This window comes from Astatotilapia calliptera, chromosome 3 (genome assembly GCF_964374335.1).
Source record: "Astatotilapia calliptera chromosome 3, fAstCal68.1, whole genome shotgun sequence".
NCBI lineage: Eukaryota > Metazoa > Chordata > Actinopteri > Cichliformes > Cichlidae > Astatotilapia > Astatotilapia calliptera.
In genome coordinates this window covers 72,878,899-72,904,610 of record NC_137424.1, presented here as the reverse complement: position 1 = coordinate 72,904,610, position 25,712 = coordinate 72,878,899, and the positions used below count along the sequence as shown (strand labels likewise).

The window sequence follows — 25,712 nt, the reverse complement described above, 5'->3', positions numbered from 1 at the left end:
CACTCAGCTCTACTCACTCACATGAAGTACAAACACGAAGGTAGGTGATGCTGATGGACTTCCACGAGTCTGTTTCTTCCATTAAGACACGACACTCGTATGTTCCAGTGTCATTATTCGTCACATCCTTCAGAATCAAAGACAGGTCTCCATCCTTCATCTGTCTGTCCTGCAGATCCACCCGGTTCTTAAAAGATGGATGCTGGTACTCTGGATCAAACTGACCATCGTGGTACACAAGAACATATTTATCTCCCAGGTCAGCTCTGCTCCAGTGTACAGATGTGATGTTGTTGTTTGGAGCTCGACATGTCAGAGTGACGCTCTTCTGTACAGACTCAGCTGGGATGATTTTCCTGTCTGAAAGAGAAACAACACAGAGCAGAGAGGTTAAAGGTCAAAGTACAATTATGATCAGAATGATTGACTTTAAATATTTTGTTTATTTCCTTTGACATTTGAGTATTTAGTCATGTTGGATTTAATGAACCTCTGAACATCCAGCATCTATTTAAATGTTTTAAAGTGATTGAACATGTTCTGTTGTCTCTTTCTCTTTAATATCTCTCACACTCCTGTCACACTGGTGTGTGTGACTGCAGCAGCATCTGCACATGTGCAGCTGTCGGCTGCTCCTCCTACACTCAGCTTCAGTCTAACCTGATGTGACTCTAACTCTATTCCAGCCATATGATTGGTTCAGAGTGATGCTATTTTTATTGTTATTGAACTTTCATGTTTCCTGTCAAAACAAGGAGGTAATAAATTTTTGAGTACATTTTACTTTGAGTCACTAAATTTTTTAACAAATATGTGTACTTTCTACTTCTTTACATTTTCAGACAGACTGGTTACTTTGTCTTTATCTATAGTTCATACTGTGAGATTAATGTGGGCCGGAAACCGTGCACCACTTTCTGTATGTTCACCATCTTGCTAGCACTACAGAAAATAAGGAATCATGAAGGCAGTGAGGTTATTTTAAGTAGCAGGTAATTCAAAATGAAAAGTTTCTATCAGCTCAACAAACATCAGCAAACACTGTTTGTGTGCAGTTTGTCTCACAGTGTGTTGCTAGCTAAAGGCCCAGCTGCTGTATTTCATAGGGAGTAAAAAGAAAGAGAGCTAACTTCTCTCAGCAATAGAGAAAGATAAGAAAGAAAGGAGAGGAGAGGAAAAAGAGAGCTTAGATTTAAAGATAATGACTCCTTAGTGGAATCTGATAAACTGCAAATATAAACAATGCATGTAAGGTCCCAAAAGATTGATTCTGTTCATCTGGATGTAAATTTTTCAGTAGGAGAAACATTTCATCACTCAACCAAGTGACTGCAGGTTTCCCCAACCTTATAAAGAGAACATTTACACAATAACTGAATCTAGCCCACTGAATGAACAATAGGCTGTGAGGTCAATTCCTTGATCATTAATTAAGGACATTGCCAAGACAAAAACCACTGATAAATGACCATGAGTATCATTCACAGAGAGTTGGGGGATGGCTACAATCACAGTATTGTAAGATGGTGAAAGATGTACCCTTAGTCCCCCTCCTCGATTCAGAGATGGTCTTTCCCTTTTCACATAAATGGCCTCCTTGACTTCCTGCTCAAACCAGCGTTCCTCCCTGTCCAGGATGTGTACATCCTCATCATTGAAAGAGTGTCCACTGGCCTGTAGGTGTAAATAGACTGCAGAGTCCTGGCCTGATGAGGTAGCTCTTGTGTGTTGTGGCATCTGCTTTGCCAGAGGTTGCTTGGTTTCCCCGATGTATAAATCCGGGCAATCATCCTGGCACTTAACAGCATACGTACACTATGTTACTCTGTTTGTGTCAGAAGACAAATTTTTTATGTAGCGTTTAAAAGCCACAGAGACCCGTTGTTTGGAAAAAAATGCGTGTCAACTGTTCTGATACTCTTGACATGTTTGGGATCACTACAGGTTTTCGCTACAAGTTTTAGTCAGCAGTTGTCCTTCTCTCCTGGAGCTTTCTTTAGGTGCCTTCCCAGTTTTGACAAATGTTGAGCTTGGATAACAACATTTACTGAGCGCTTACAGTAGATTTATGGTACACATGAGCTTTTAGATGTCCTCCATTACTCACAGTCTTAGAAGGCTAACCTGCCACTATTCTCATATCCTCCCAGCTGAATTTGATGTGTCGGCCCACCAAGTTAATGTGATCCGTGAATTGTTTTCAAGTAAAGTCAAGTCATCTTTACTTATATAGCACATTTAAAGGACATCAAGTGTCGTTGAAAGTGCTGAACAGAGACATAATAGTGGTTGTTATGTCCCTACGATGAAGATCTAGGGGTGTGTGTGGGGACTGGTAACAAATGGGTCCAGAACAGAATGAAAGGAGAACAGCCAGAGGTGTTTAGTAAATAAAATCGTTTTAATAATCGTTTTTATTATAGAGAACCTTGCATACTTCCTACAACTAAGAAGCACATGCTCAACCGTCTCCATAGCATTGCACCACCACACAACCCATAAAGACTACCATTTAAAAAGCAGTGGCCTGTTCGTATTCTACTGATAATAACCAGAAGTTCTTACTTTCTGTCCAAACTATACTTTTCCTTTGACAGTGGTATCTGTACATCTATATCGACTTGCTTCCTTCCTGACTCTTGGTGGCGCTGTCACTTGGTGTTCACTCGCTCTGTGGTAGAGTATCACTTCCTTTTTCTGCTCAAACACAGTGGTGTTTCTGAGTAGCTTATCTGCTTAGCAGATACTTTTACTTTTCTTTTTTTTATTTTATTTATTTATTTATTTATTTTATTTTTTTACTTTTATTTTTCCATAGTATAATCTTCACGTGCTTCATCCGAAGCACACTTTCTGTGTACTCACTAACTAATTTATAGCCAAAGTATTCACCCACTGTCTCTGTACTGTCTCGCTAGCTTAGCTTAGCTTAGCTCGTAGCCGACTCGTTAGCACCATGGCTACTTCACCTGTCCCTCCTGCACTTTCCTGCTCATTGTGTCAGATGTTTAGCTACTCCTCGGCCTCCTTTAGTAGTAATGGTATCCGTAACAAATGTAGCATATTTGCAGCTCTGGAGGCCAGGATTACTGAATTGGAGACTCGGCTTCGGACCCTTCATTCATCCGTAGCTAGCCAGGCCCCTGTAGCTGGTGCAGCCGAAAATAGCATAGGCCCCGCTAGCTTTTCCCCGGCAGACCCCAAGCAGCTGGGGAACAGGGCCGCTGGGTGATGGTGAGGAGGAAGCATAGTCCTAAACAGAAGCCCCAGGTACACCACCAACCTGTTCATGTGTCTAACTGTTTTTCCCCACTCGGCAACACACCCGCCGGCGGTCAAACTCTGGTAATTGGTGATTCTGTTCTCAGACATGTGAAGCTAGAGACAATGGCAATCATAGTCAATTGTCTTCCAGGGGCCAGAGCAGCCAACATTGAGGGAAATTTAAAACTGCTGGCTAAGGGTAAACGTAAATTCAGTAAAATCATAATTCACGTTGGCAGTAATGACACCCGGTTACGCCAATCGGAGGTCACTAAAATCAATATTGAATCGGTGTGCAACTTTGCTAAAACAATGTCGGACTCTGTAGTTTTCTCTGGTCCCCTCCCCAATCAGACCAGGAGTGACAGGTTTAGCCGCATGTTCTCCTTAAATTGCTGGCTGTCTGAGTGGTGTCCCAGAAACGATGTGGGCTTCATAGATAATTGGCAAACCTTCTGGAGGAAACCTGGTCTTGTTAGGAGAGACGGCATCCATCCCACTTTGGATGGAGCAGCTCTCATTTCTAGAAATATGGACAAATTTATTAAAGCCCCCAAAATATGACTATCCAGAGTGGGGACCAGTAAGCAGAGTTGCAGTCTTACATGCCTCTCTGCAGCTTCTCTCCTTCTGCTATCCCCCAAAAAAACCCATCTCCATTGAGATTGTGTCAGCTCCCTAACAGACAAAAAACAAACTAAAAACCAGCAATAAACAACTTAAACATAAACAATTACAAAGAAATGTAATGGGGAAGGCTTTAGGACCCAGGGGACCCAATGGAGGGTATAAAAGAGGAAGTAGCAGCAGGTGCTCTTTATTTCCACTGACGAGCGGCTGTGAACAATGTTTGTGTGAGTAGGTGAAGAGCCTGAGAAGTTTTAATTGTCTGCTACACAAACAGTTGTTTTAAACCTCTACATCAGAGGTTCGAGGTACAGGCTGTCTCTCTTTTAGTGCTTTTTTAAATGTCAAATATATTAAGTTAACATACCTCCAGCAGACAGCTGTGTTTGCTGCACACCTGGCTTGTCTTGGCTAATCTTTTAAAATCACTACTAAAAACATAAAATACAATAAACATCAAATACATTTCAACAAATTAAAAAAAAATTGTCTGGGTTGGGTTTTGAAATGGGACGGTCTAGCCTTCGTCGCGCTGCTCAGGTTGCCTAGCACTCATGATACGTTTCATACAACACTGTTTGACAGAAATGAAGGAGAAAAAAATGTTTTTTGGTCATTAATTTTTGTTATGACATCACTTTGATTAGTTGAGTATCTGAGGCTGAGACCACGGGACTGTAAAACATGGTATTTGGGCTTCTTTTCTGTACTGAACAGTCATGTCAAGATTAGTTAGTAAATAACAATTAGCTAATGTTGTTCATGAGAATAAAATCATCTCACTCTGGTAATGTAAATGTAATATGGCCAACATTATAGTTATTGTCAGATTATTATGATATATTACAGCAGTGAGCTTGAACTCTGTGTCAAAGATTCAAGTTGCAGTCATTTATATTTCCTATCACATTGAATCTTCACTGAAAGACAAGTATCTTTGACAGTGTATATATAGATGTATTATATATAAGAGACAAATATTGTTCTTTCAGTATGTTGGCATAACATTACATTTGGCTCAAAGATTAGATATATGTGTAAAAACAAAATGTACGAGCTGTGATAACTGTTTCTGATAAAATGAAGAGTAGACTGATATATTGAATATTCCTTTATTGGGTGAGAAAATCACACCATGTCATAACTGCTTTAAGTCATACAGAATAGATATCAGAGCCTTAATCAGGCGGACTTCTGCTAAATGGGTCAAACTGGGCAGAAAGTCTACAAACACATAACATCCTTATAGAATATGATGTAACACTGTAGATCAACTTACCTCAGAATATATAAAGCATATAAACAATTACAGCAATATGATGCAACAAACACAGCGGTGCTACTGATCCAAAATACTCAAAGCTTCATAGAACTGAAACAAACATTTATTTTTAGCTCCGTTCTGCTGCTGATACATACTTTAGGTTTCTGAATATTAAACTTGTTGCTGCCTTTCACACCCTAGGCCATGTGACCTCAGGAAATCACATGATAGGGTGGGGCCAGGTTTCACAATGAGTTCACCCGAAACCCTGGCTGATTGTGACCCACACCCGTTTTCACACCTTGGCTCATGTGATTAGGTAGAGTTTCATTAGGGGGTACTTTTGTCCCTCTCAGGGGGACACTCCCACAGGGCTTAAATGTGGGAATCTCCACCATTTGACCTTAGAACTGAAGAAGCTTCTCGGATGAGAGGTGAAACGTCTTCAAGCAAGTTAAAGAAGTCCAGACGCTTTTCTTTGCAAGCTCCTTAGACTACGATGACCTGGATGACTGAGAACCTTCACAGACCTACTCTGTATGTTCGTATGGGTCTAACCCTTTAAGTCCTTTGATTTTTTCCTCGTACTTTATTTTGCCTTTTCATTAACTCTGTCTTTGTACGGACGTGCCGAGTTCTCCATCGTTTTGTACATAACTGTTTTTTGGGCAAATAAAATGCAAGTAGGGATTCAAAACGCAGAATTAATGATTAGCAGTGCTGGAAATGCTAGTGCTTCATGCAGTGTTTTGATTTTGTTGCCACTTGTACCCACAATGCAATGCACGAAAGTCACGTGGTCTGTCAATCTCTATATGGTGGACTGTTAAAGAAGAAGCCATATACAGGGGTGAGGGGAGGTGACCCTTTTGTGATCACCAGGAAGCCACACACACACATACACACAAACACACACATACACACACACGTGCTCGCACATGCATGCACACACACATACACTGTTTTTAACTTTTATGACACCATAGGGGTTTTTCAATGGGAGGTTGTGTCATTTCAATAAAAGGACTGCAAGCTGGGGCTGAAGTTGGAGTTTGCAATGGGTGATCGTGGCTCACGAGTTGGCAGTTCGTCTATAATCGGAAGGTTGCCGGTTTAAGCCCCGGTTGGACAGTTTCGGTCGTTGTTTCCTTGGGCAAGACACTTCACCCGTTACCTACTGGTGGTGGTCACAGGGCCTGGTGGCGCCAGTGTCCGACAGCCTCGCCTCTGTCAGTGTGCCCCAGGGCAGCTGTGGCTACAATGTAGCTGCCATCACCATTGTGTGAATGGGTTAATTAATGTAGTGTAAACCAATTTTGGGTCGTTAAGGACTAAGTAAAGCGGTTTACAAATACAGGCCATTTACCATTTGCTTCTCAGGTGAGGAGCCTCCAGGACCCTGGTCCAGCGGTCTTCCCTTGCAAGTGAAAAACCAATTGATCTCTCTTTGTCGTTCTTTGTTAACGGTGATAAGTCTCCGAACCAGCAAGGCCTGTGAGCGCAGATGTAACAACACCAATGTTTCTGCTTGTAGTACTGTAAAATAGGTGGAATGAAGACACAGTTCCAAAAGCAAACACATTTGGTTGGTGCTGAGAGTGGTCCTGTTGCTAGGGTTGGGGTCATCCTGTAATTTCTTACGAACTACCTTGAATGCAGTAACTGGGATGCAAGTGAAGAGAGATGTAACATCAAATGAGACCATTGTTTCATCTGCCTCTGACAGTTGTGCAGTTACACATCTGGCTACAACTAACAACTTAAATTCAGTTGACCAATTCAACAAAGAGCAGCAGGTCAGATGCTCACGCAGTAATCTAAGAAAATGCACTGAAGCTCATATTAGAAATTATTGTGAGTTGTGATTCTTTTCCCTGTGCTGAGACATAACACAGATCTCAGGGCACCAGCAGGATTCACTTTCACAGACTCACAACCACCAGCTTCACCCCTCCCCCCCCCTCCAGCTGTAGGCTTTAACATTGAGTTTCCCCACACGTGTACAGACGAGTTAGAGAGCAAGGGAAGAAGAGACGGATTCATAAATGTCTTTGTTTCTGCTCTAACCAAACAATGCTGCTCTACAACTCTAGACTACCAGCCACAAAGACAACAGCTGGAGAAACATCTGTCTACCTCTGACATCCACCAGCTCATCCATACAACAAACAAACATCAACAACCAGGAAGCAGCTTCACCTCTGATCACACACACACTCAACTCTACTCACTCACCTGGAGAAACAACAACAGTAAGGGTGGTGTTACTGATGATCTCCCATGAGTGTCTTTCTGTCACGTAAACACGACACTCGTATGTTCCAATATCAGCAATCGACACATTTCTTAGAATCAAAGACGCGTCTCCATCCTTCATCTGTCTGTCCTGCAGATCCACCCGGTTCTTAAAAGATGGATGCTGGTGATCTGGAACAAACTGTCCACCCTGGTACAAAAGCACATATTTATCTCCCAGGCCAGCTCTGCTCCAGTGTGCAGATCTGGGCCCTGTTTCAGGAAGCCGGTTTAGAAAACTCAGAGTGAAAAACGATACTCAGGGTTGAGTAACCCCGAACTGTCCAACTCGGAATATTCCGTTTCAGAAAGGCTGATAACAATTAGTTCAGTCAACGCGGAGTTGCTTTAACCCCAAGTGAAGCGCGCGGACGAGGATACATAAAGCCCTGATAAGCGGAGCACAGATTAAGCGAGTCACCATGGAGACGGAGGGAAAGAAGGCGCGGTCAATGTATTTTACAGCGCTTGAGGCCGAAATTCTGATGGCAGCATATGCCGATAACATGCAAATTCCGCGGAAAAAAGTAAAGTTAGCCACAGCTGCAAAAGACAGGGAGCATGCATGGCAAAACATAGCCGACAGAGTCAATGCGTGAGTGTTAATATAAACATTGATCTAGGGATTTCCACCCATTTAACACGTTATTTTATCATATGTTATTTTATTTGTTATTTTATACATTTTATTTTGTGATGTGATGTGAGCGCAGGTGCAACCCAACAGGCCCCAAACGTGCCTGGCAGCAAGTAAAAATGAAATATAAAAATATAGTCCAAACAGGTAAGGTGTAATGGTATTATGAGCCATAGTGCTTGGTCTGTAAATCAATTGCAGTTAGAGGCTACATTAATTTCCTTTCTGTAAGCACTTATTGAAATTATCTGAGCACATTACAAGTACATATTTGCTTACTCTGTATGCTCAAATGTGGCCCGTTATAGCCAACAGAAAAAAAGCGGAGGCCCGAAAAACAGGTGGGGGTCCTCCACCACCACCACTCACAGAGGCTGAGCAGTTGGCCCTCAGCCAAAACAGTGGGCGCCCTGTGGCCGAAGGCATCTCTGCGGGGACATCCTCTGAGTCAATAACCCCGCAAGACACAAGTGCCTACAAAAGGGGTAAATTCAAAATAATACATGATGTGCATACATCCTTTCTTCACAGTCACCTTCGCAGTGCTACTCATTCATTTGATAAACTCTTTACCATAATGGATTATTTTGTAGTGAAGTTATTTTCCTACTGATTTTGCCTTCCCTCAGCCTTGGTTGTCTTTGAGAGCATAATGACAATGAAGTGTAAGGTGACTGGTATGTTTGTTAATTGCCATTTGGTCCCTTGTAAGTTATAAGTGACCTGTATAAACCTCATATTCTATCAGTTGATGGTGGTGGTGTACTGCATCTGGTGCAGCCTCCTGTTGAGCCAGACCAACATGCAGTTGTGAGTAATACTCCACAGATTATATGAGGTTACAGTAGAACAGCAATGTTGTTTATTACTTTACTACAGGAAAATAATGAAGAAACATTGACAGCTGTTACAGAGGAGGAAGCAACAGAGACACTTTATGAGGTTTACATCTTTTAATACTTTGTGTACAGGAAACACAGGCGACCAATAAAGCCAGTTGAACAAAAAATCTGTTTATTCTTCTTTCAACATGTTGAGGTGATGGGTCAAAAGAAATGATTGTGACATATGGTGTCTCTGACTGCTCTTCCATCTTGTATGTCCGTGGGAGGGTCAGGATGTTCATGGTTTGGATCACTGCTGTTTGGTTCAGAAGGACAGTGTTCTCCTCTAATTGTGGCAATGTTGTGAAGAATCACACATGCCACAATAATGTCACATGCCCTTTCTGGGGTGACCCTGAGTCTTTGCAGGCACTGGAACCGGGCCTTAAGCATTCCGATAGTCATTTCAATTCTGGCTCTTGTCCTGCAATTAGCCAGATTATATCGCTGCTGTGGGCCCGGTTCAGGGTCAGGGTAAGGGGTAAGCAAATAGGGTAAACATGGATACCCCCTATCACCAAGCAAGTAGCCAGTGAACTCTCCTAAGACAGAAGGATACACTTCAGTTCAAATGTCCCTGAAGCAATTGGTCTTTATATATTTTAAAGTATTCTCAACTCACCATGTCCAAATTTTGTGCTCAGTGTACATTCACGGAATATTTGTGAGTCATGGACAGAGCCTGGCCACTTGGCTTCCACATTTGTGATAATGTTGGCAGCATCACATATGATCTTCACAGTGCAGAGAACACAAATTAGCATCCATTACTATAATGAAATAATTTGTTAGTTTGAAATGCTACAGGGAACTATGCACCTGTACATTAATGCTGTGGAAAGACTTCCTGTTCACATAGTCTCCTTCATTTACTGAAGGAGCAATGATTGGAATGTGAGTGCCATCTATACAGCCAATCACGCCTGGGAACCGTGAAAATAAATGTAAAATTTAAGTAGTAGTTCAAATATCACCACATCATAAATTAAGTTTTGTTCATCCTGATACCTGCAATTTTGTGGAATCCCTCTTTGATAAATCTTGTGGGTCTGTGACCGGGGAACACAGACGAGTACAGGAGACGTTTCAGTGCAACTGTAACATTCCTGACTGCCCGACAGACGGTAGCCTTGGAAACGTGCTCAGCGTCACCAATATTATACAGAAAGCTCCCGTTTGCAAAAAACCGAAGTGCAATACAAATAATATGTAATGAACTGAGAGGATGTCCGCGATGTGTCACATGCGTAATATATGGCCTGAGGATGTTATCCAAATAACTTATAGATTGTGCTGAGAAACGGTAACGTTCGCACAGAAAATCATCAGGAAATGATAAAATGTCCAAACGCGCTCTGATCACTCTCTCCCGGCGGTGAGCTCTGCGGAGAATTTGGGCTTCAACATCTACTGGCTCTTCAAGGAAGGGACACGCCATGTCTGACACTTCCTACTGTCAGGTTTCCGACAAAGGGGCGGGGACAGTCAGGGTTAGTTGAAGTAAACCTGCTAGGGGGCAGGTTAGCTTCACGGAGTGTGTCGTCATAGTGACTCACTCAGGCTTCAGCTGAACTCGCTTTGTGAAACCGAAAACCCAGAGTTTTCGTTAACTCAGGGTATACTTACTCAGAGTTTGCACTAAACCGGCTTCCTGAAATAGGGCCCTGGTGTCACCCAGAGTTTTGTTTTTAGAGATGTGTAACAGAACCAGGCACAATGGATCCTCTTACATCAGGTCTTAGCTGAAAGAAAAAAGGACAAATAGGAGCAAAGAGGCAACAAGGCTAAATGAATACAGGAAGCATAGATAATAACTGGAGTTAACATTCTAGACAGCAGCTACTGATGTTGTTGAATGTGATGTGTTGTTTTTACTTGTATTGGTCTGTAATGCAGTAATAAAACGCTAAACTCAGTGATCACACTGCAATAATGTTTCCCATTACAAACCACCAAACATGCCTTTGTCTCCTGTGCAGCGTGAGCTACAATCACCTGATTTCAGTTCATGCAGAGGAAGAAAAAGGTGGAATCATCTTACAACCTTTGAGGAGTGAAGGTATGGACATTTCTTTGTTTTTAATTATTGGATTATTTTAAGCAGTATTGCTGTGGCCATGTGTGGCCTGTTTTCTGTCTGTGTTTTCTGTACTGTGCTTAAGACTTTTCCAGGTCCCTCCCCTAATGAGGAGTCGTGAGCAACTGATTGGACCATGGAGCGGTTGACTACCTTCAAAAGGCCGCTCTGACAGCTCCGAGGGGGGAGAGAGAGAGTGGAACGAGCGAGTAGCCGGACAGCCGTCGCGGCCCTGACCCTGGTGTTCCCAGCCCGTGCTTATCTTGTGTATTTGTGAGAGTGTGAAATTGTGAAAGCCGCTCCTAGTGAATTAGTTGAGCGCTTAGGCACTCTTGGGTTGAAGCGGAAGGGGTGAGCTGCCTTTTCTTTTGGAATCGTTTTCTCCTGTTTTCCGGGTAGGGAGCGAGGGATAGCTCTGTCATTTGTTTGTTCTGTTTTTCTTTCCTAGGGTTTAGTTAGTTTTCTCTGGTGGGACTTAGTTGGTTTTGTTTATTATTTTGGCCTGGGCTCACCCTGGAGCTATGCTTCTTTTCCTTAAATAAAAACACCTTTTTACTCACAACTGGTTTGGATGTTTGGCTTGGGAACCAGGGCGGGGATTTGTCTCTCTCTCCTCCAACCTTATGTGCGTCCCTACCCGCCTAGACTGGGGGCGTAACAAGTATCACTGTGGTTGTGACTGTGTGGAACTTTTAACCTCCTAGGACCTGGCGTCCACATATGTGGACATCACATTTTGGGTTATTTAGACCAAAGTACTCGATTTTGCTCTACAAGGGCCTGATATCAACTTACGAGGACATTATACTGCTACTGTTCTATCAACGTTTTAAACGAATATCCTCATATGTGTCTCTTATTTAAAAAAACAAAACAAAAATAAGGTAAAAAAAAAATCTGGTAATTCTTTGTTTTTGCATTCATCAGGCCCCAATATGCCCAAATATCAAAGAGACATTAAAAATGCATGGTGTGGAAGAGTTCAGGTCTTAGAAGGTAAAGGCCCCGAACTACCAAAACTGTCTCTGTGTGGTAGTAAATCATTTTATTTAATATGAATATAACTGTAGAACCAATTGGAAATGTTGACAAATGACCATGGACAAGTCAAATCTGTTAAATGTGAGGTGAGCAGTGAAAAATCATGTGACTGACATAAACTTGGGGGTGACGGCCTGGAAGGTAAAATGAGCTTTTTAATCTCTCTGAGACAAACTGTAAAGAACAAGAACAGATTCAGTGCGGTTCTTCGTGTGAGCACGTCTCTCTAAATCCTGTCACACAATCACATGATGAGATAAGCTTTGATTACAAAAGTTACTGAGCTGTTGTGCTCGATCAGTCAACACCTTGCATCACTGCTGCACTGGAACGCTGACTCTGAAACAGCCCAACACACTGAATATTGTTCGGTGTCCACAAACATGTCCAGTTGTTCTGCAAACATACACTGTGCAGGATCGGCAGCGTTTTAGAGTGATTTTTTTATTCTGTTTCCTGGGACTTAAGACCATGAATGAAACATTTAAGACAGAATGAGACACAGGGGTCAAATGTCACACTTTGCAGAGCCTCTGATCCTCCCACAGGCTACAGCAATGTAAAGCTTTTAGATTTGACTTTTTAAAAGCATTTATGATTTTACTTGAGTGATTCTTCGTTTATCTTTTACCTCATTGTTCCAGTGAGCGATTAAAGGAAATCTGTCTCACATGCACGTTCAATTTAGGCTCACCAGTTTACCAAACGAGCGTGTGTTTGGATTGTGGAGGAAAGCTGGAGTACTTGGAGGACTGCAGGTAGGTAGAGAGCAAACAATCTCCTCATAATAGGTGTTCAAACCAGTAACCACCTTACTGTGCAGCTGAGTTTAACAAGCACTATCATGAGGCAGTTATTCCTCTGCTGTCATGAGACTGCATCGTGCCCCCAACAAAGAAACTGCATGAAAACAATAGCAAAGGAAAATCATCATCTCGATTCCTCTTGTTCTGTGTCAGTATACAAATCGCTTATCAGTACACTAAGCTAAAGTTGTAACTAAAGAAATATAGTGATTATAATTTATGATGTAACAAGAAACCTCTCTGATTGACTCTGATGACCTTTAAAGTTATGGTGTAGAGTTTAGAAGGGTTTCCTGGTACACTATAAGTTATGGTGTGATTTAACATGTAGATTTCCAGCTGAGGCATCAAAGCTTAGTGTTTGTGTCCATTTCTGCAATGATATTGAATGACAAGATCTAGTTACTTTGTACAGATTCCGGTTTGAAAATGTCATTATGCACAACACAGGCGACTTTTTCAGCTTTTTTATTTAATGACTTTGAAGCTGAAATTGAGGCCCTGTTTCATTATGCTACTCTATAAAACATTTACTGCACTGAGTAATGAATCACCACTCAATAACATGCACGGAGCCTGTAACCCGGGGGCAGCTATTCATTTTTCCCTTGTCAGTGTCCAGCAGTACTTCCAGATAGCAACTTTGTTCTATCCTCTTGTGGTGTTCATTCAGTTATATACCTTAATCTTAACTGTATCTCCTCCTCTAACTTCATATTTTCTCTCTCCTCCTCCTTCTCCTTTCCCTCTCTCTGCTCTCTCCATGGCTGCCACCCTCAGATCGCCTGTCCAATCTTTGCTGGCCTTCTGCATTTCTTCTTCTTGGCTGCCTTCTCCTGGATGTGTCTGGAGGGTGTGCAGCTCTATCTCATGCTGGTGGAGGTCTTTGAGAGTGAGTACTCACACTGGTGGTGGGCATGTCTGCAGCCATAGACTACAGGAGCTATAGGACCAAGAAAGCGTACGTGTGAGTACAGGCCTTTTGCACCTGCAGATTGAGAAGTAGGATTGTGCTATTCCCCCAGATGGAAATGTAATATGCAGTGCCGTGTGAAGGGCTCTTGCGCCTCCCCACAGACTGGGTTCTCTGAACAAAGCCTGATGATTAGCCTTCATAAGATCATCCGCTGAGACAGAGAAATAGTGTGTGTATTCATGTGCATGAGCTCAGTGTGAGTGTACAGTTGTTTGTTGGTTTAGTTGTGCATAACTCACTTGTGTCCTCTGTGTCACTCAAGATGCTGGCTGTGAGTGGATAACTACTTCATCTGGAGCTTCATTGGACCTGTTTCATTTGTTATTATGGTATTAGCCTCCATATTTCGATATCCCGCAGTCAGAAGTATTTCACCAGCATGCAATTTTGCGATGTTATTAACAATATGAAATCAGTAATTTTGGACTAGAGTGCTCACGGCGCATTTTTTTATTTCTTCCTATCGTCTTTCCTTAGCTCAACCTGATTTTCCTCATGATCACTTTGCACAAGATGATACGCAACTCTTTGGCACCACAGACAGGTGCAGGCAGCACAGACCCACACATAAACACTCGCAAACATATCATCAGTGGAAAACACCACTGAGTTTTAAAATGGTGTTTTTCTAAGAACAAATGATGAATAAAAACAGCTTGTGCAGCAACACGACTGTTTTAGTGGAACAAAATGAGTAATGTTATCTGTCTTTTTTTAAACTAAAAAATGATGTAAAAACAAAGCAAATCTTTTCAAAATTAGGCATGGTTTCTCCCTCTGTAGCTACATTTTCTCCCCTTTTAAAAGGTCTCTTATGTAAGATTATGTTATAAAGATATCATTTGTAGTCCACATGGTGTATATATAGACACAGGCATCATACCCGTCATTGGAAAATACTGTAAATGCCGGCATATGCGCAGCTACACAGACACATACTCAAACAATGGCAATTATTGCTCACAATCGGCAAACAAGCTGTTTCAAAATGTAATAACACTTCCAAACAACAATTCCATCGGCTACTACAGTCATGTCTTACAAATCTCAAGCCCCCGTCACGATAACATGACAAAGCTGTGTTTCTCTTTACTTGATGCCTCATTCTCTTTGTCTGGCGTGTTTGCCTATTCTTTGCAGATTAGAGCGAGCTCCACAGTTTTTATTACAGCTGCCCCACTGAGTTACAAAGTCTACCCGCCGGGTTTCTATATTTAACTTGTCGTGTGTTTACTGCCACTCACTGCACCATGTTTCCTCTTCCAGAGTCAGATCCGCAGGATGTGGAACGACATGGTTCGGAAGCAGACAGAATCTTCTTTCGTGGCAGGAGATATCAACAGCACCCCGACACTCAACCGTGGTGAGACCTCTCTCTATATATTTCTCCCTCCATTAAATTAAACTGGCTGAAATTCTCAGACACAGGTGACGCACATACAGATTCATAGCATTTAACAATAGAATTACTGACCCCTTTTTTTCCTGGTGCAAGTCCCTACTAGTACATTTACTAACCCTGCGCAAATTTGCATAAATTCCCTGAACCTAACACCTCCTAGCACCCTGCTGAGAGGCCTTCAGCTCCATTGTAGGGTTGTAACACAGATTTTTCTCTTGCCTTGGAGCTGAGCTACTCTGAGTGAACAAATGCAAATGTTCCAGGCCTCAAAGATAATGGGTGGTTTGCACAACAAAAACAGGAGGAGAATCGAGCTGATGACCTGTGAAAATTTCAGCAGAGGTGATTAACACCTCGGGACTTCCACCAGAAAATAAAAAAGTCAGTAATTCTAGGAAGTCTTAGGTTCAGGGGATTTACGCAAATTTGCGCAGGGCTAATAAATCTAGTAGTAGGGACTTGCACCAGGAAAAAATGCTCAGTAATTCTAGTGTTAAACACAGTCCCAGATAGCCTGTATTAAATCTGCACTTGTATTAGCTTTTGCTATGGCTTAAAGTTAGGCCAGTCTGGTGTGCTGACAGGCAGCTTTTTTTTCAAAGAGTTGTCAGACACATAATATATACAGTGGGGCAAAAAAGTATTTAGTCAGCCACCGATTGTGCAAGTTCCCCCACCTAAAATGATGACAGAGGTCAGTAATTTGCACCAGAGGTACACTTCAACTGTGAGAGACAGAATGTGAAAAAAAAAATCCATGAATCCACATGGTAGGATTTGTAAAGAATTTATTCGTAAATCAGGGTGGAAAATAAGCATTTGGTCAATAACAAAAATACAACTCAATACTGTGTAACATAACCTTTGTTGGCAATAACAGAGGTCAAACGTTTACTATAGGTCTGCAGGTCTCCAGGTTTGCACACACAGTAGCTGGTATTTTGGCCCATTCCTCCATGCAGATCTTCTCGAGAGCAGTGATGTTTTGGGGCTGTTGCCGAGCAACACGGACTTTCAACTCCCGCCACAGATTTTCTATGGGGTTGAGGTCTGGAGACTGGCTAGGCCACTCCAGGACTTTCAAATGCTTCTTACGGAGCCACTCCTTTGTTGCCCGGGCGGTGTGTTTTGGATCATTGTCATGTTGGAAGACCCAGCCTCGTTTCATCTTCAAAGTTCTCACTGATGGATGGAGGTTTTGGCTCACAATCTCACGATACATGGCCCCATTCATTCTGTCCTTAACACGGATCAGTCGTCCTGTCCCCTTGGCAGAAAAACAGCCCCATAGCATGATGTTTCCACCCCCATGCTTCACAGTAGGTATGGTGTTCTTGGGATGCAACTCAGTATTCTTCTTCCTCCAAACACGACGAGTTGAGTTTATACCAAAAAGTTCTACTTTGGTTTCATCTGACCACATGACATTCTCCCAATCCTCTGCTGTATCATCCATGTGCTCTCTGGCAAACTTCAGACGGGCCTGGACATGCACTGGCTTCAGCAGCGGAACACGTCTGGCACTGCGGGATTTGATTCCCTGCCGTTGTAGTGTGTTACTGATGGTGACCTTTGTTACTTTGGTCCCAGCTCTCTGCAGGTCATTCACCAGGTCCCCCCGTGTGGTTCTGGGATCTTTGCTCACCGTTCTCATGATCATTTTGACCCCACGGGATGAGATCTTGCGTGGAGCCCCAGATCCAGGGAGATTATCAGTGGTCTTGTATGTCTTCCATTTTCTGATGATTGCTCCCACAGTTGATTTTTTTCACACCAAGCTGCTTGCCTATTGTAGATTCACTCTTCCCAGTCTGGTGCAGGTCTACAATACTTTTCCTGGTGTCCTTTGAAAGCTCTGTGGTCTTGGCCATGGCGGAGTTTGGAGTCTGACTGTTTGAGGCTGTGGACAGGTGTCTTTTATACAGATGATGAGTTCAAACAGGTGCCATTCATACAGGTAACGAGTGGGGGACAGAAAAGCTTCTTACAGAAGACGTTACAGGTCTGTGAGAGCCAGAGATTTTCCTTGTTTGAGGTGACCAAATACTTATTTTCCACCCTAATTTATGAATAAATTCTTTACAAATCCTACCATGTGAATTCATGGATTTTTTTTCACATTCTGTCTCTCACAGTTGAAGTGTACCTCTGGTGCAAATTACTGACCTCTGTCATCATTTTAAGTGGGGGAACTTGCACAATCGGTGGCTGACTAAATACTTTTTTGCCCCACTGTATGTGAAGATCTACAGGAACAAGTTACTTATTTGTAAAAAATGTTTGGAATCATGTATGATTTCCGTTCCACTTCTCATGTGTGCACCACTTTGTGTTGGTCTTTCTCGTGGAATTCCAATAAAATTGATTCATGTTTGTGGCTGTAATGACACAAAATGTGGAAAAGTTCAAGGGGGCCGAATACTTTTGCAAGCCACTGTGTGTGTGTATATATGTATATATATGTATATATATGTATATTATGGATATATTATATTGGTATATTATATTATGCCCTTTAGGAAAATATTATATATATATATTCCAACCAAAGTCTGACTATATAGAATGATCTTTTGAATTTATAGAATGAAACTTGAATATATAGAATGATCTTTTGAATATATAGAATGAAACTTGAATATATAGAATGATCTTTTGAATATATAGAATGAAACTTGAATATATAGAATGATCTTTTGAATTTATAGAATGAAACTTGAATATATAGAATGATCTTTTGAATATATAGAATGAAACTTGAATATATAGAATGATCTTTTGAATTTATAGAATGAAACTTGAATATATAGAATGATCTTTTGAATATATAGAATGAAACTTGAATATATAGAATGTATGAACCTCATTTTTAGAGATGATGTGTTTCTGAATTCTCTGCCTTTGCAAAATGGCATCAGCTGAACTATTTCAGTACTTTTTAGAGCTTGACAACTTGACTTAGATAATGTCACTACAGATAAGAATATAGCCCATATGGTTTTCACTGCCCTATGCATCGCCAAGAAAACAGTCCTCATGAACTGGAAAAATAAAAATAATCTTAATTCTAACCAATATAGAAATTATCTATTAGATTACATTTGTCTTGATACAGCCTCTGCCACCACATCACATCAATTGCTCTGGGCTCCTTTGATCAGCTCCATCACCTAGCGGGGGTGGGGGATCATAGTTTGGTCCCACCTATGCTGTTGTGGTTGGTGTGGGGTAGGGACAGGCTTAGGGCGTCGGGTGGTTCACCAGGAGCATCTTCCTTGGAGGGCTCAACCCGGGGTAGCGGTCATGGTTCTTAGGTGACGGTTTCCTCGTGGCTGCGTGCAGCGGGGCTAGGGGAGGGTCTGTGCTGACGGACGTGGGTTACTGACCTGGTAGCCTTGCTGCCCCGGGGTGGGTCCGGGATGGGCATGGGGTTGTGGGGGTGCTCCGTCGCCGGGCTGTGGCCCTGGCTGTGGCTCGGGGGCTTGGGTCCTGGTTGGTGTGTTGCGGGTTGTGGGCGGGTGGGTGTATGGGGGCCCAGCCCTGGCGCAGGGTGCTGCCGGTGCGTCGAGCCACCTGGGGGGCTCTTCGACTGGTGGGGGAGGTTACACCTTGCAGGAGCTCTCCTCTCTTCAGGAACTCACTCTGCAGGAGGGGGAGATACAGGAGAGATGGAGGAAGATCTCAGTCTGGGCTATTGTCTCGTGTAGTCTGGAAGATGAGAGGAGGATGGGGTGGGTGGAGTTTTCTCTGTGGTGAGGTCGGGTGGGCTGTCCCGGGCTCTGTGGGGTCAGGCGGCGCTGCTGTACTGGGCCCTAGTCCGGATGGGCCTGGGCCCCCTTTCCCTGGTGGGTTGCAGAGAATGGAGTGCCTACTGGGGTCAGTGGGGGAGCTTCCTTCCCTCCCCATCTCCAGCTGCCTCCCTCTTCCCGCTCCACCACAATCACCCACACATGCAGGGCCTTGGGGTAAAGATATGTCCCCAGGGTGCAGGGGAGGCATCCCCCCCATCTGTCTCCTTCTGGCTTCCTGTGCCTCAATTTTATCTCACAACTTACACATTCACATTACTCACACTCTCATAACACATACATATAGGATCTTGGGGGTGGGCACGCTACACGGACTCCAAGGTATGGAGGCCTATCTCCCCAACCACTCCCCCTACTAGTGGCAGACGCCCTCAGACATCGGTGCATTGCACCATGTCACTTCATGCGGATTCGCATGAAGTGATGGTGCTTTTTACTTTAGTGCGAACAGCTCTAAACAGAGATGTACATTGCCAATATAGAGAAAAGGTCACTTTATTAAGAGTTTTAAATAATGTACAGAAATTGAGAGGAAAGCAGAGAGACTCAAAAAAGGCACCGGTAATGATTAGTGATGTTCAGCTCATCGTCAGACTAGCTGATATTAGATGTTATTAATTGTAGAGCTCTGTTCTCGTTGTTCTGTGTAATATAAAACTGCTTAATGTTACTCTAATCAGATGTGGTGATGTAATTATATAAATTACACATGTGCACTTTTAAGGGAGTATTGATTATTTTCAGTTGCTTAGTTTTGCATAGAAAGAGTGACACTGAGTAACTAATAGTTAATCACATGTTAGAATTGTATATACAGTTGCTTCCAGATGCCTATAGCACCTGCTGCTTATTGCATTTGTATATAATACGTAATAAACATTAAGACTAAACAGTGTTAAAAGAAGAAGAAGAAGAAGAAGTATGGCACCTTCACGGATTCTTTTTGATGGTAGCAATCAGGCAGAGACTTTTACTTCCAAAATCAGACGTCCTTATTTGCGCTGGAAGAAAATAAAATACAGATGCATCTGGAGATTATCCTATGAAGTCCTATTCTAAAGGCTGATTTCCCTCCCCCAGGCTTGTACCTGTGGCTTCCTGTCCTAGGGGTGGGGGTTGGCTGTTCTCTAGAGCCCTGCCTGCACTCCATCCTTTTGTTCATATTCCAAGACTATTTTTCTATATGTATTCTTACCCCCTAGCAACCGCCATTTCATATTGTTGCAAGCAATCACAAACTCTACAGTCTGTCTGACTCCAGTGTATCCCAAGCAATCTATTATCCTCAACAGAGATAAACTCAACATAAACGGAACCCACATTAAAGTTAGCTCGGTGCTTACCTTTAGATGATCCCACAAACCGAGAGAAACTCCGTGATGAAGCTGGAAGTCTTTCCTTTTTTTTTTTTTTTGCCTGTCCCGTTTGGCTCTTTTGCATCAGAATTATTGTCTAAAGGCAAAGAAAGATGCCCAACGGATTTTACCAAAATTTTACCAAATTTTACTTTACCAAAATTTTACTTTACCAAATTGACCATCCCAGCCTTGCCGTAATGGTCCATTTGATTCACCTTTTATTGTTTATTTTATTTTCACTTGCTGAATACGGGACAGACTTGACTGGGGGAAAGAAGGGGAGAAAGAAAGAGGGAAAGAGAAACAGCTGAGAAGAGGGACGGGGAGAAGGGCAAAAAACAAAAACCAATAGAATGAGCAGAAAAAAATAAATTTAAAAAAAGTAAAAAAATGCATATATTGATCACCTGGATCACCTGTAGAGAAAGAAAAAAGAAAACAAGCAGAAGAGAACAAGAGTAATAGAATAAACAACATCACAATGATATATGGGAATATGACAGTAAATACTAAATATTAAACATTATTGTGCAGCACATAAGATCAACAGAACACAGTGTGCTTTGAGGTAGGAGCCAAAAAGGGTGTAGTTTGTGGGTGTAATCACCCGTGTGTACACCTGTGAGCATGGACGCTCTTGTTTTTTTTTAAAAGGTTCCTTCATGTAATGATCTGCTAGAGGGTGTGGGGGGGCCACAGCCCCGTCCTCCAGGGCATGAAGCAGGTATGGAGGAGATCAAAACTCCAGACATCCAGAGGCCCCCAGAACACAAGAGACCAAGGAAGACCAACAGAGGGGCAGCCGCACCGATGTCTGAGGGAGTCCGCCACTGGCAGGGGAAGTGGTGGTGGTGGGAGATAGGCCTCCAAACCTTGGAGGGCCTGAGATGTCCCCAGAGAGGTGGCGTCTGATACCCAACCTGACATATAGACACAGACATACAGGCACACACAGATACAAACATCCATTCCCACCCTCATGCTCTCATATGCACTTACTCCACACTCAACCGAAGTGGAGACAGACATAAAGAGACGCTGTACACACGATCACACTCCCCAAGCGTACTCTACGAACCGGGTCTAGGTACCCCCGCCCCTGGAGGGGGGAACTGCACCCAGACCCAGGTGGTGTTACCCTTTTCCCTGCAGTGGGGAGAGGCAGGCCGCCCCGCTGGAAGTCTTTCCAAACAGGAAACAGATGAGGGAGCAGAGACCCACATGGTTCACGCTGATCTCAGCTACAATTCAGGAGACAAGGGTGTGCAGATTGATGCAGATATCGATCCAAAGGTTGGTAGTGGTATATGTTCCTGTAAGTTCACTACTTTACTCCCGTTTCATAAAAAAGCAGCTCTCTCTGCTCGACTCCTCTCCTGCACAGACACTTTGCTCCGCCCCCTTTTCCGGCTCGGCTGTGATTTGTTGCTGCGAGGTCACGTGACTCAGCGTCTCAAAGTAACCACGTGGGGTGTTATTTCAAAAGTAGCGCCTATCTCCTTTTCCTAAACTCTTTTCCTTGGCCTCGATGAAAATGTCATCGTGGGAAGGAGATTTGCTAAGGACTCAGGGAAAGAGAGGAGCGATGTGACACCGGATGTCCGCCCGTTGAAACTACATTGTGCAGAAGATGGACTACAAAACAAACATCTTACTTCGTCACAATGTGTTCTAACCCTGTTCTTTTATGGAGGTCATATAAACGAGAACAGCCTGTTAAAAATATCCTTTCATTACAAAGTTTGAATTTTAAAGAAGAAGGAACCTTTACACTCAGAAAAATAAAGGTTCTTTAAAGAACCATTTTTAAGAACCTTTTTTGAGTGGTTCTTTAAAGAACCATTTTAAATATTTCAAAATAAAATGTATAATAAATTGAATTTGAGTAGGGTAAAATAAATACGAGCACAGCATAGACATAGATTAATGGTTTATTGGCACTTTGTATTACAGAAAAAGACAAAAAGGCATTTTAATGCTAAGCACAACACCACTACTAATAATAGCATATAAGTCATTTAAACAGTAATAATTAAATATCTTTACTATAAATACATATAAATATTATACTATAGATAAAACAACAATTTTTACATTAGAAATAGCAATACTTTCATAACAGACAATTAAACAACACATTTTCATCAGCATGTTTGCATTTTCAGTAAAACTATTTCAAGAACAATCTTTTTATTTAAATTATCAATGAACTGCAGCCTTAAGTTATGTAAGTTAAGTTTAACGTGGGACTCATGGTCCTTTGTTAGTCCACACTGGGACAATTTCAGTCTCTCACCTGCACTATGCTGGCAATCTAGGAGATATTTAATGCATTTGTCACTCTTTGCACAGCTACTGGTACAGGTGTAGTCAGAGTTCCCAAGTTGAGAACAAATGCCTCCAAAAAGCAAAATGTCTTTTTTAGTTCACTTGGATAGGCAACATTGTAAACATGGTACAGGGAGAAGACAATACCCATCGCCAATGAAATGTCCATTTCCCCACTGTCCAGAATCATTTTTTGTCCATCCATCTGGACATTGACCTCAGTTGAATCACTCAAGGGCTTGCCGTCACTGCTGCTGAGTACGATTGTAGGTATCGGGCTGTGTGGATCCTGAAACAGAAATTAAATTCTTGAAATGAGGAGTATAGTTTAAATAAGTATAAACAACAGCTGTCCCAATGAAAGTATAAAACTCCTGTAAAATACTGGATTTGTTCAAGACCCCCCCCCCCCCCCCTCCTCTCACCATACCAAAAAATATATAAATTTACCTTATTTATGACGAAGAGATGAGAGGCATTTTCTTTGAAAATAGATGGCAGGAGAAGAACAGCTGTGTTTACCATCTGACCTGAAAAATAAAGAGAAATATGTAAATATTTTCTGGCCAATTTTGTTAATACAAAGCAGTAAAGGCCATATGAGTGCCTTTATCAGGCGTTGAATGTCTTGCAGAACATAAGCATTAGTGCAGTAAATGTATACCTAATTAACTTTTCAGTATAATTCAGTGTAAATGTTAAGCATTTATACAAAACCCCCAAAATGTTGTTCAGTTCTGTAAGTTGCTAGCTTTAAATAATTTGAGTCCTAAAGAACTTGCAGAGCAAGTCTAGCTGCCACTGAACATTTTTTGAGATAAACATTGTGTGAATGACTGAAAATCTTCATAGAGATACATATAGCATCGAGGGTATATCAGTTAAATCTTAAAGTACATCATTGCAGAGACGAGACAGGAGAAATGTCAGTCTGTGGATATTGTAAAGCAGCGGTCCCCAACCTTTTTTGCGCCACAGACTGGTTTATGCCCGACAATATTTTCATGGACCGGCCTTTAAGGTGTCGCGGATAAATACAACAAAATAAAACTAGTACCGGTGCCGAAAAAGAGAAAATTCATTCATAACACACGTGAAAAGACCCAGGAAAACCGAGTAAACGATAAAAATGATAACAAAATAACGCTGAAAACCGATAAAAACCCTGAAAAACGATACATTTCACACCTGAGCCTCAACTCTCGCGGCCCGGTACCAAACGACTCATGGACCGGTACCAGTCCGAGGCGCGGTGGTTGGGGACCGCTGTTGTAAGGGACACTGTGTTTACTAATGTGCTGTATGTGAAACCTTAAAAAGTGGTATCTGAGATAGGAGTTAAAAATGTTTTTGCTCATTATTGCCAAGTGCCCTCACCTTTTCTTTCAGTGTCTGTCTGGCTCTCATCAACAGATTTTAAGCAGAGGCTTTTAAGGTTGCTGTTTGGGGCTATTGACACAAGCTTCGCTGCCAACTTACTGAATCCTCGGATTACTTTTTTGTCCACATCAGTTTTAAGTAACATGGAAGCCTCTTCAAGAAGCTAAAATAAAGGATAAACATATACATATTAGCTTTGTACCATAATATATACCATTATATAGCAAACCAGAACAATCATTATTTCACGCATCAATTATCATTAGAGAAGACGGTGAGACGGTAAGTGACGGAAGTGACGAGTAGGTAAGCGACCCATGTTGTAGGTGACGTCAGACGCCGGAGATTTGGCGGAATAAAAAAAAAAAAAGCAAATGGTAGCATAGAGTTTAACAAAGGTTTTTCAAGCTTCAGTATTACCAAATATACTAATCAATTGTCATATAACTAACAACATCTGTTCTATCATCTCTAACACCCTGGAGGACAACGGGGAGAGTTTAGACGCTCTCCAAGATTACATCGACCGCTGTTTTCAAGATTTAGTAATGAATAAGGCCCAGAGTGCATCCTCCCCGGCCAAAATTGAGACGCCGTCATCGAAGAGATGTCGCCCGGCAGACTCCCCCGGTACAACATCGCCTGCCGGCAAAGACATCGCAGACATCCTGGAGTCAATCGACAAGCGATTGCCCTATTTACAGATCTCTTCTTTAACTCTTAGGAGTTGATCAAACACATGATATAAAGGTTTGGAGCACTTTAGATTGGCTAAATACACTATAAAAGGTAGATAAAGTATTAATGGCATTATGTCCTACAAGCATACTCGTCATGATCTTTCCGTCTATATGTTAATACCTCTACCTTTTAATAATAATGTATACTTTATTGATCCCCACAGGGAAATTTCTCTCTTTGCATTTAACCCATTCACTCAGTGAAGCAGTGGGCAGCCACTAATCAGGCGCCTGGGGAGCAGTGTGTAGGGACGGTACCTTGCTCAAGGGTACCTCAGGGTAGCCGTTCAGTTGATTCAAACCCCCGATCTTCTGATCATGGGATAACCACACTACCTACTGAGCTATCCCTGCCCTATTTTCAAATTTAATTTTTTAAATACAAAAACTACACTATTCTGATACAAAGGCAAACAGAGCTAATATAATGCTGAATTTCACACCATTCACTTGAGAATCCACAGAGAAATGAAACAATTAATTTAAAAGAGCAATTGATATTTTATTTATTGTTTGACCATACTGCATGAGATCTGCCTCAAAAATCACAATACTAATACTTGTATTGTAGTGGCCACAAGGGAACAGATAACCTCTGAATATGTAACAATGAAAATGTTAGCATGTTACACTCGTTAGCCAATAATTGGGCAATTCAAAGACAATTTGTTGGACAATTGTATCAATGTTTGCTTTTCAGGAATACTTACATATCAATTCAATTCAATTCAATTTTATTTATATAGCGCCAAATCACAACAAAAGTCGCCTCAAGGCGCTTCATAGATACAGAGAAAAACCCAACAATCATATGACCCCCTATG

The 25,712-nt window shown here is 42.1% G+C and overlaps 1 protein-coding gene and 1 long non-coding RNA gene across 6 annotated transcripts in view; both read right to left on the bottom strand.

The window, feature by feature from the left end:
* Positions 1 to 9,079: 9,079 nt before the first annotated feature.
* On the bottom strand, positions 9,080 to 12,963 carry LOC145425826 (uncharacterized). Of its 2 annotated transcripts, XR_013906584.1 has the most exons (3): positions 9,791 to 12,952; positions 9,594 to 9,705; positions 9,080 to 9,513 (listed from the first exon to the last, which is right to left on the bottom strand). It is a non-coding gene; the product is annotated as an uncharacterized LOC145425826 (long non-coding RNA). The 2 variants fall into 2 exon arrangements; XR_013906583.1 differs by having other exon boundaries at positions 9,594 to 12,963.
* Positions 12,964 to 22,355: 9,392 nt separating this feature from the next.
* The window catches only part of LOC113010700 (uncharacterized), a 52,036-nt gene continuing 48,679 nt past the window's right edge, over positions 22,356 to 25,712 (bottom strand). For 3 of the 4 annotated variants that reach the window (XM_080299121.1, XM_080299120.1, XM_080299123.1), the window contains 3 exons: positions 24,146 to 24,311; positions 23,219 to 23,298; positions 22,356 to 23,057 (listed from right to left, as the gene is read on the bottom strand). In XM_080299121.1, the coding sequence (XP_080155247.1) occupies positions 22,755 to 23,057; positions 23,219 to 23,298; positions 24,146 to 24,311 (549 nt within the window). In that variant the 3' untranslated portion in view covers positions 22,356 to 22,754. The remainder of the gene's footprint in view (positions 23,058 to 23,218; positions 23,299 to 24,145; positions 24,312 to 25,712) is intronic. The other variant, XM_080299122.1, reaches the window with a different exon arrangement.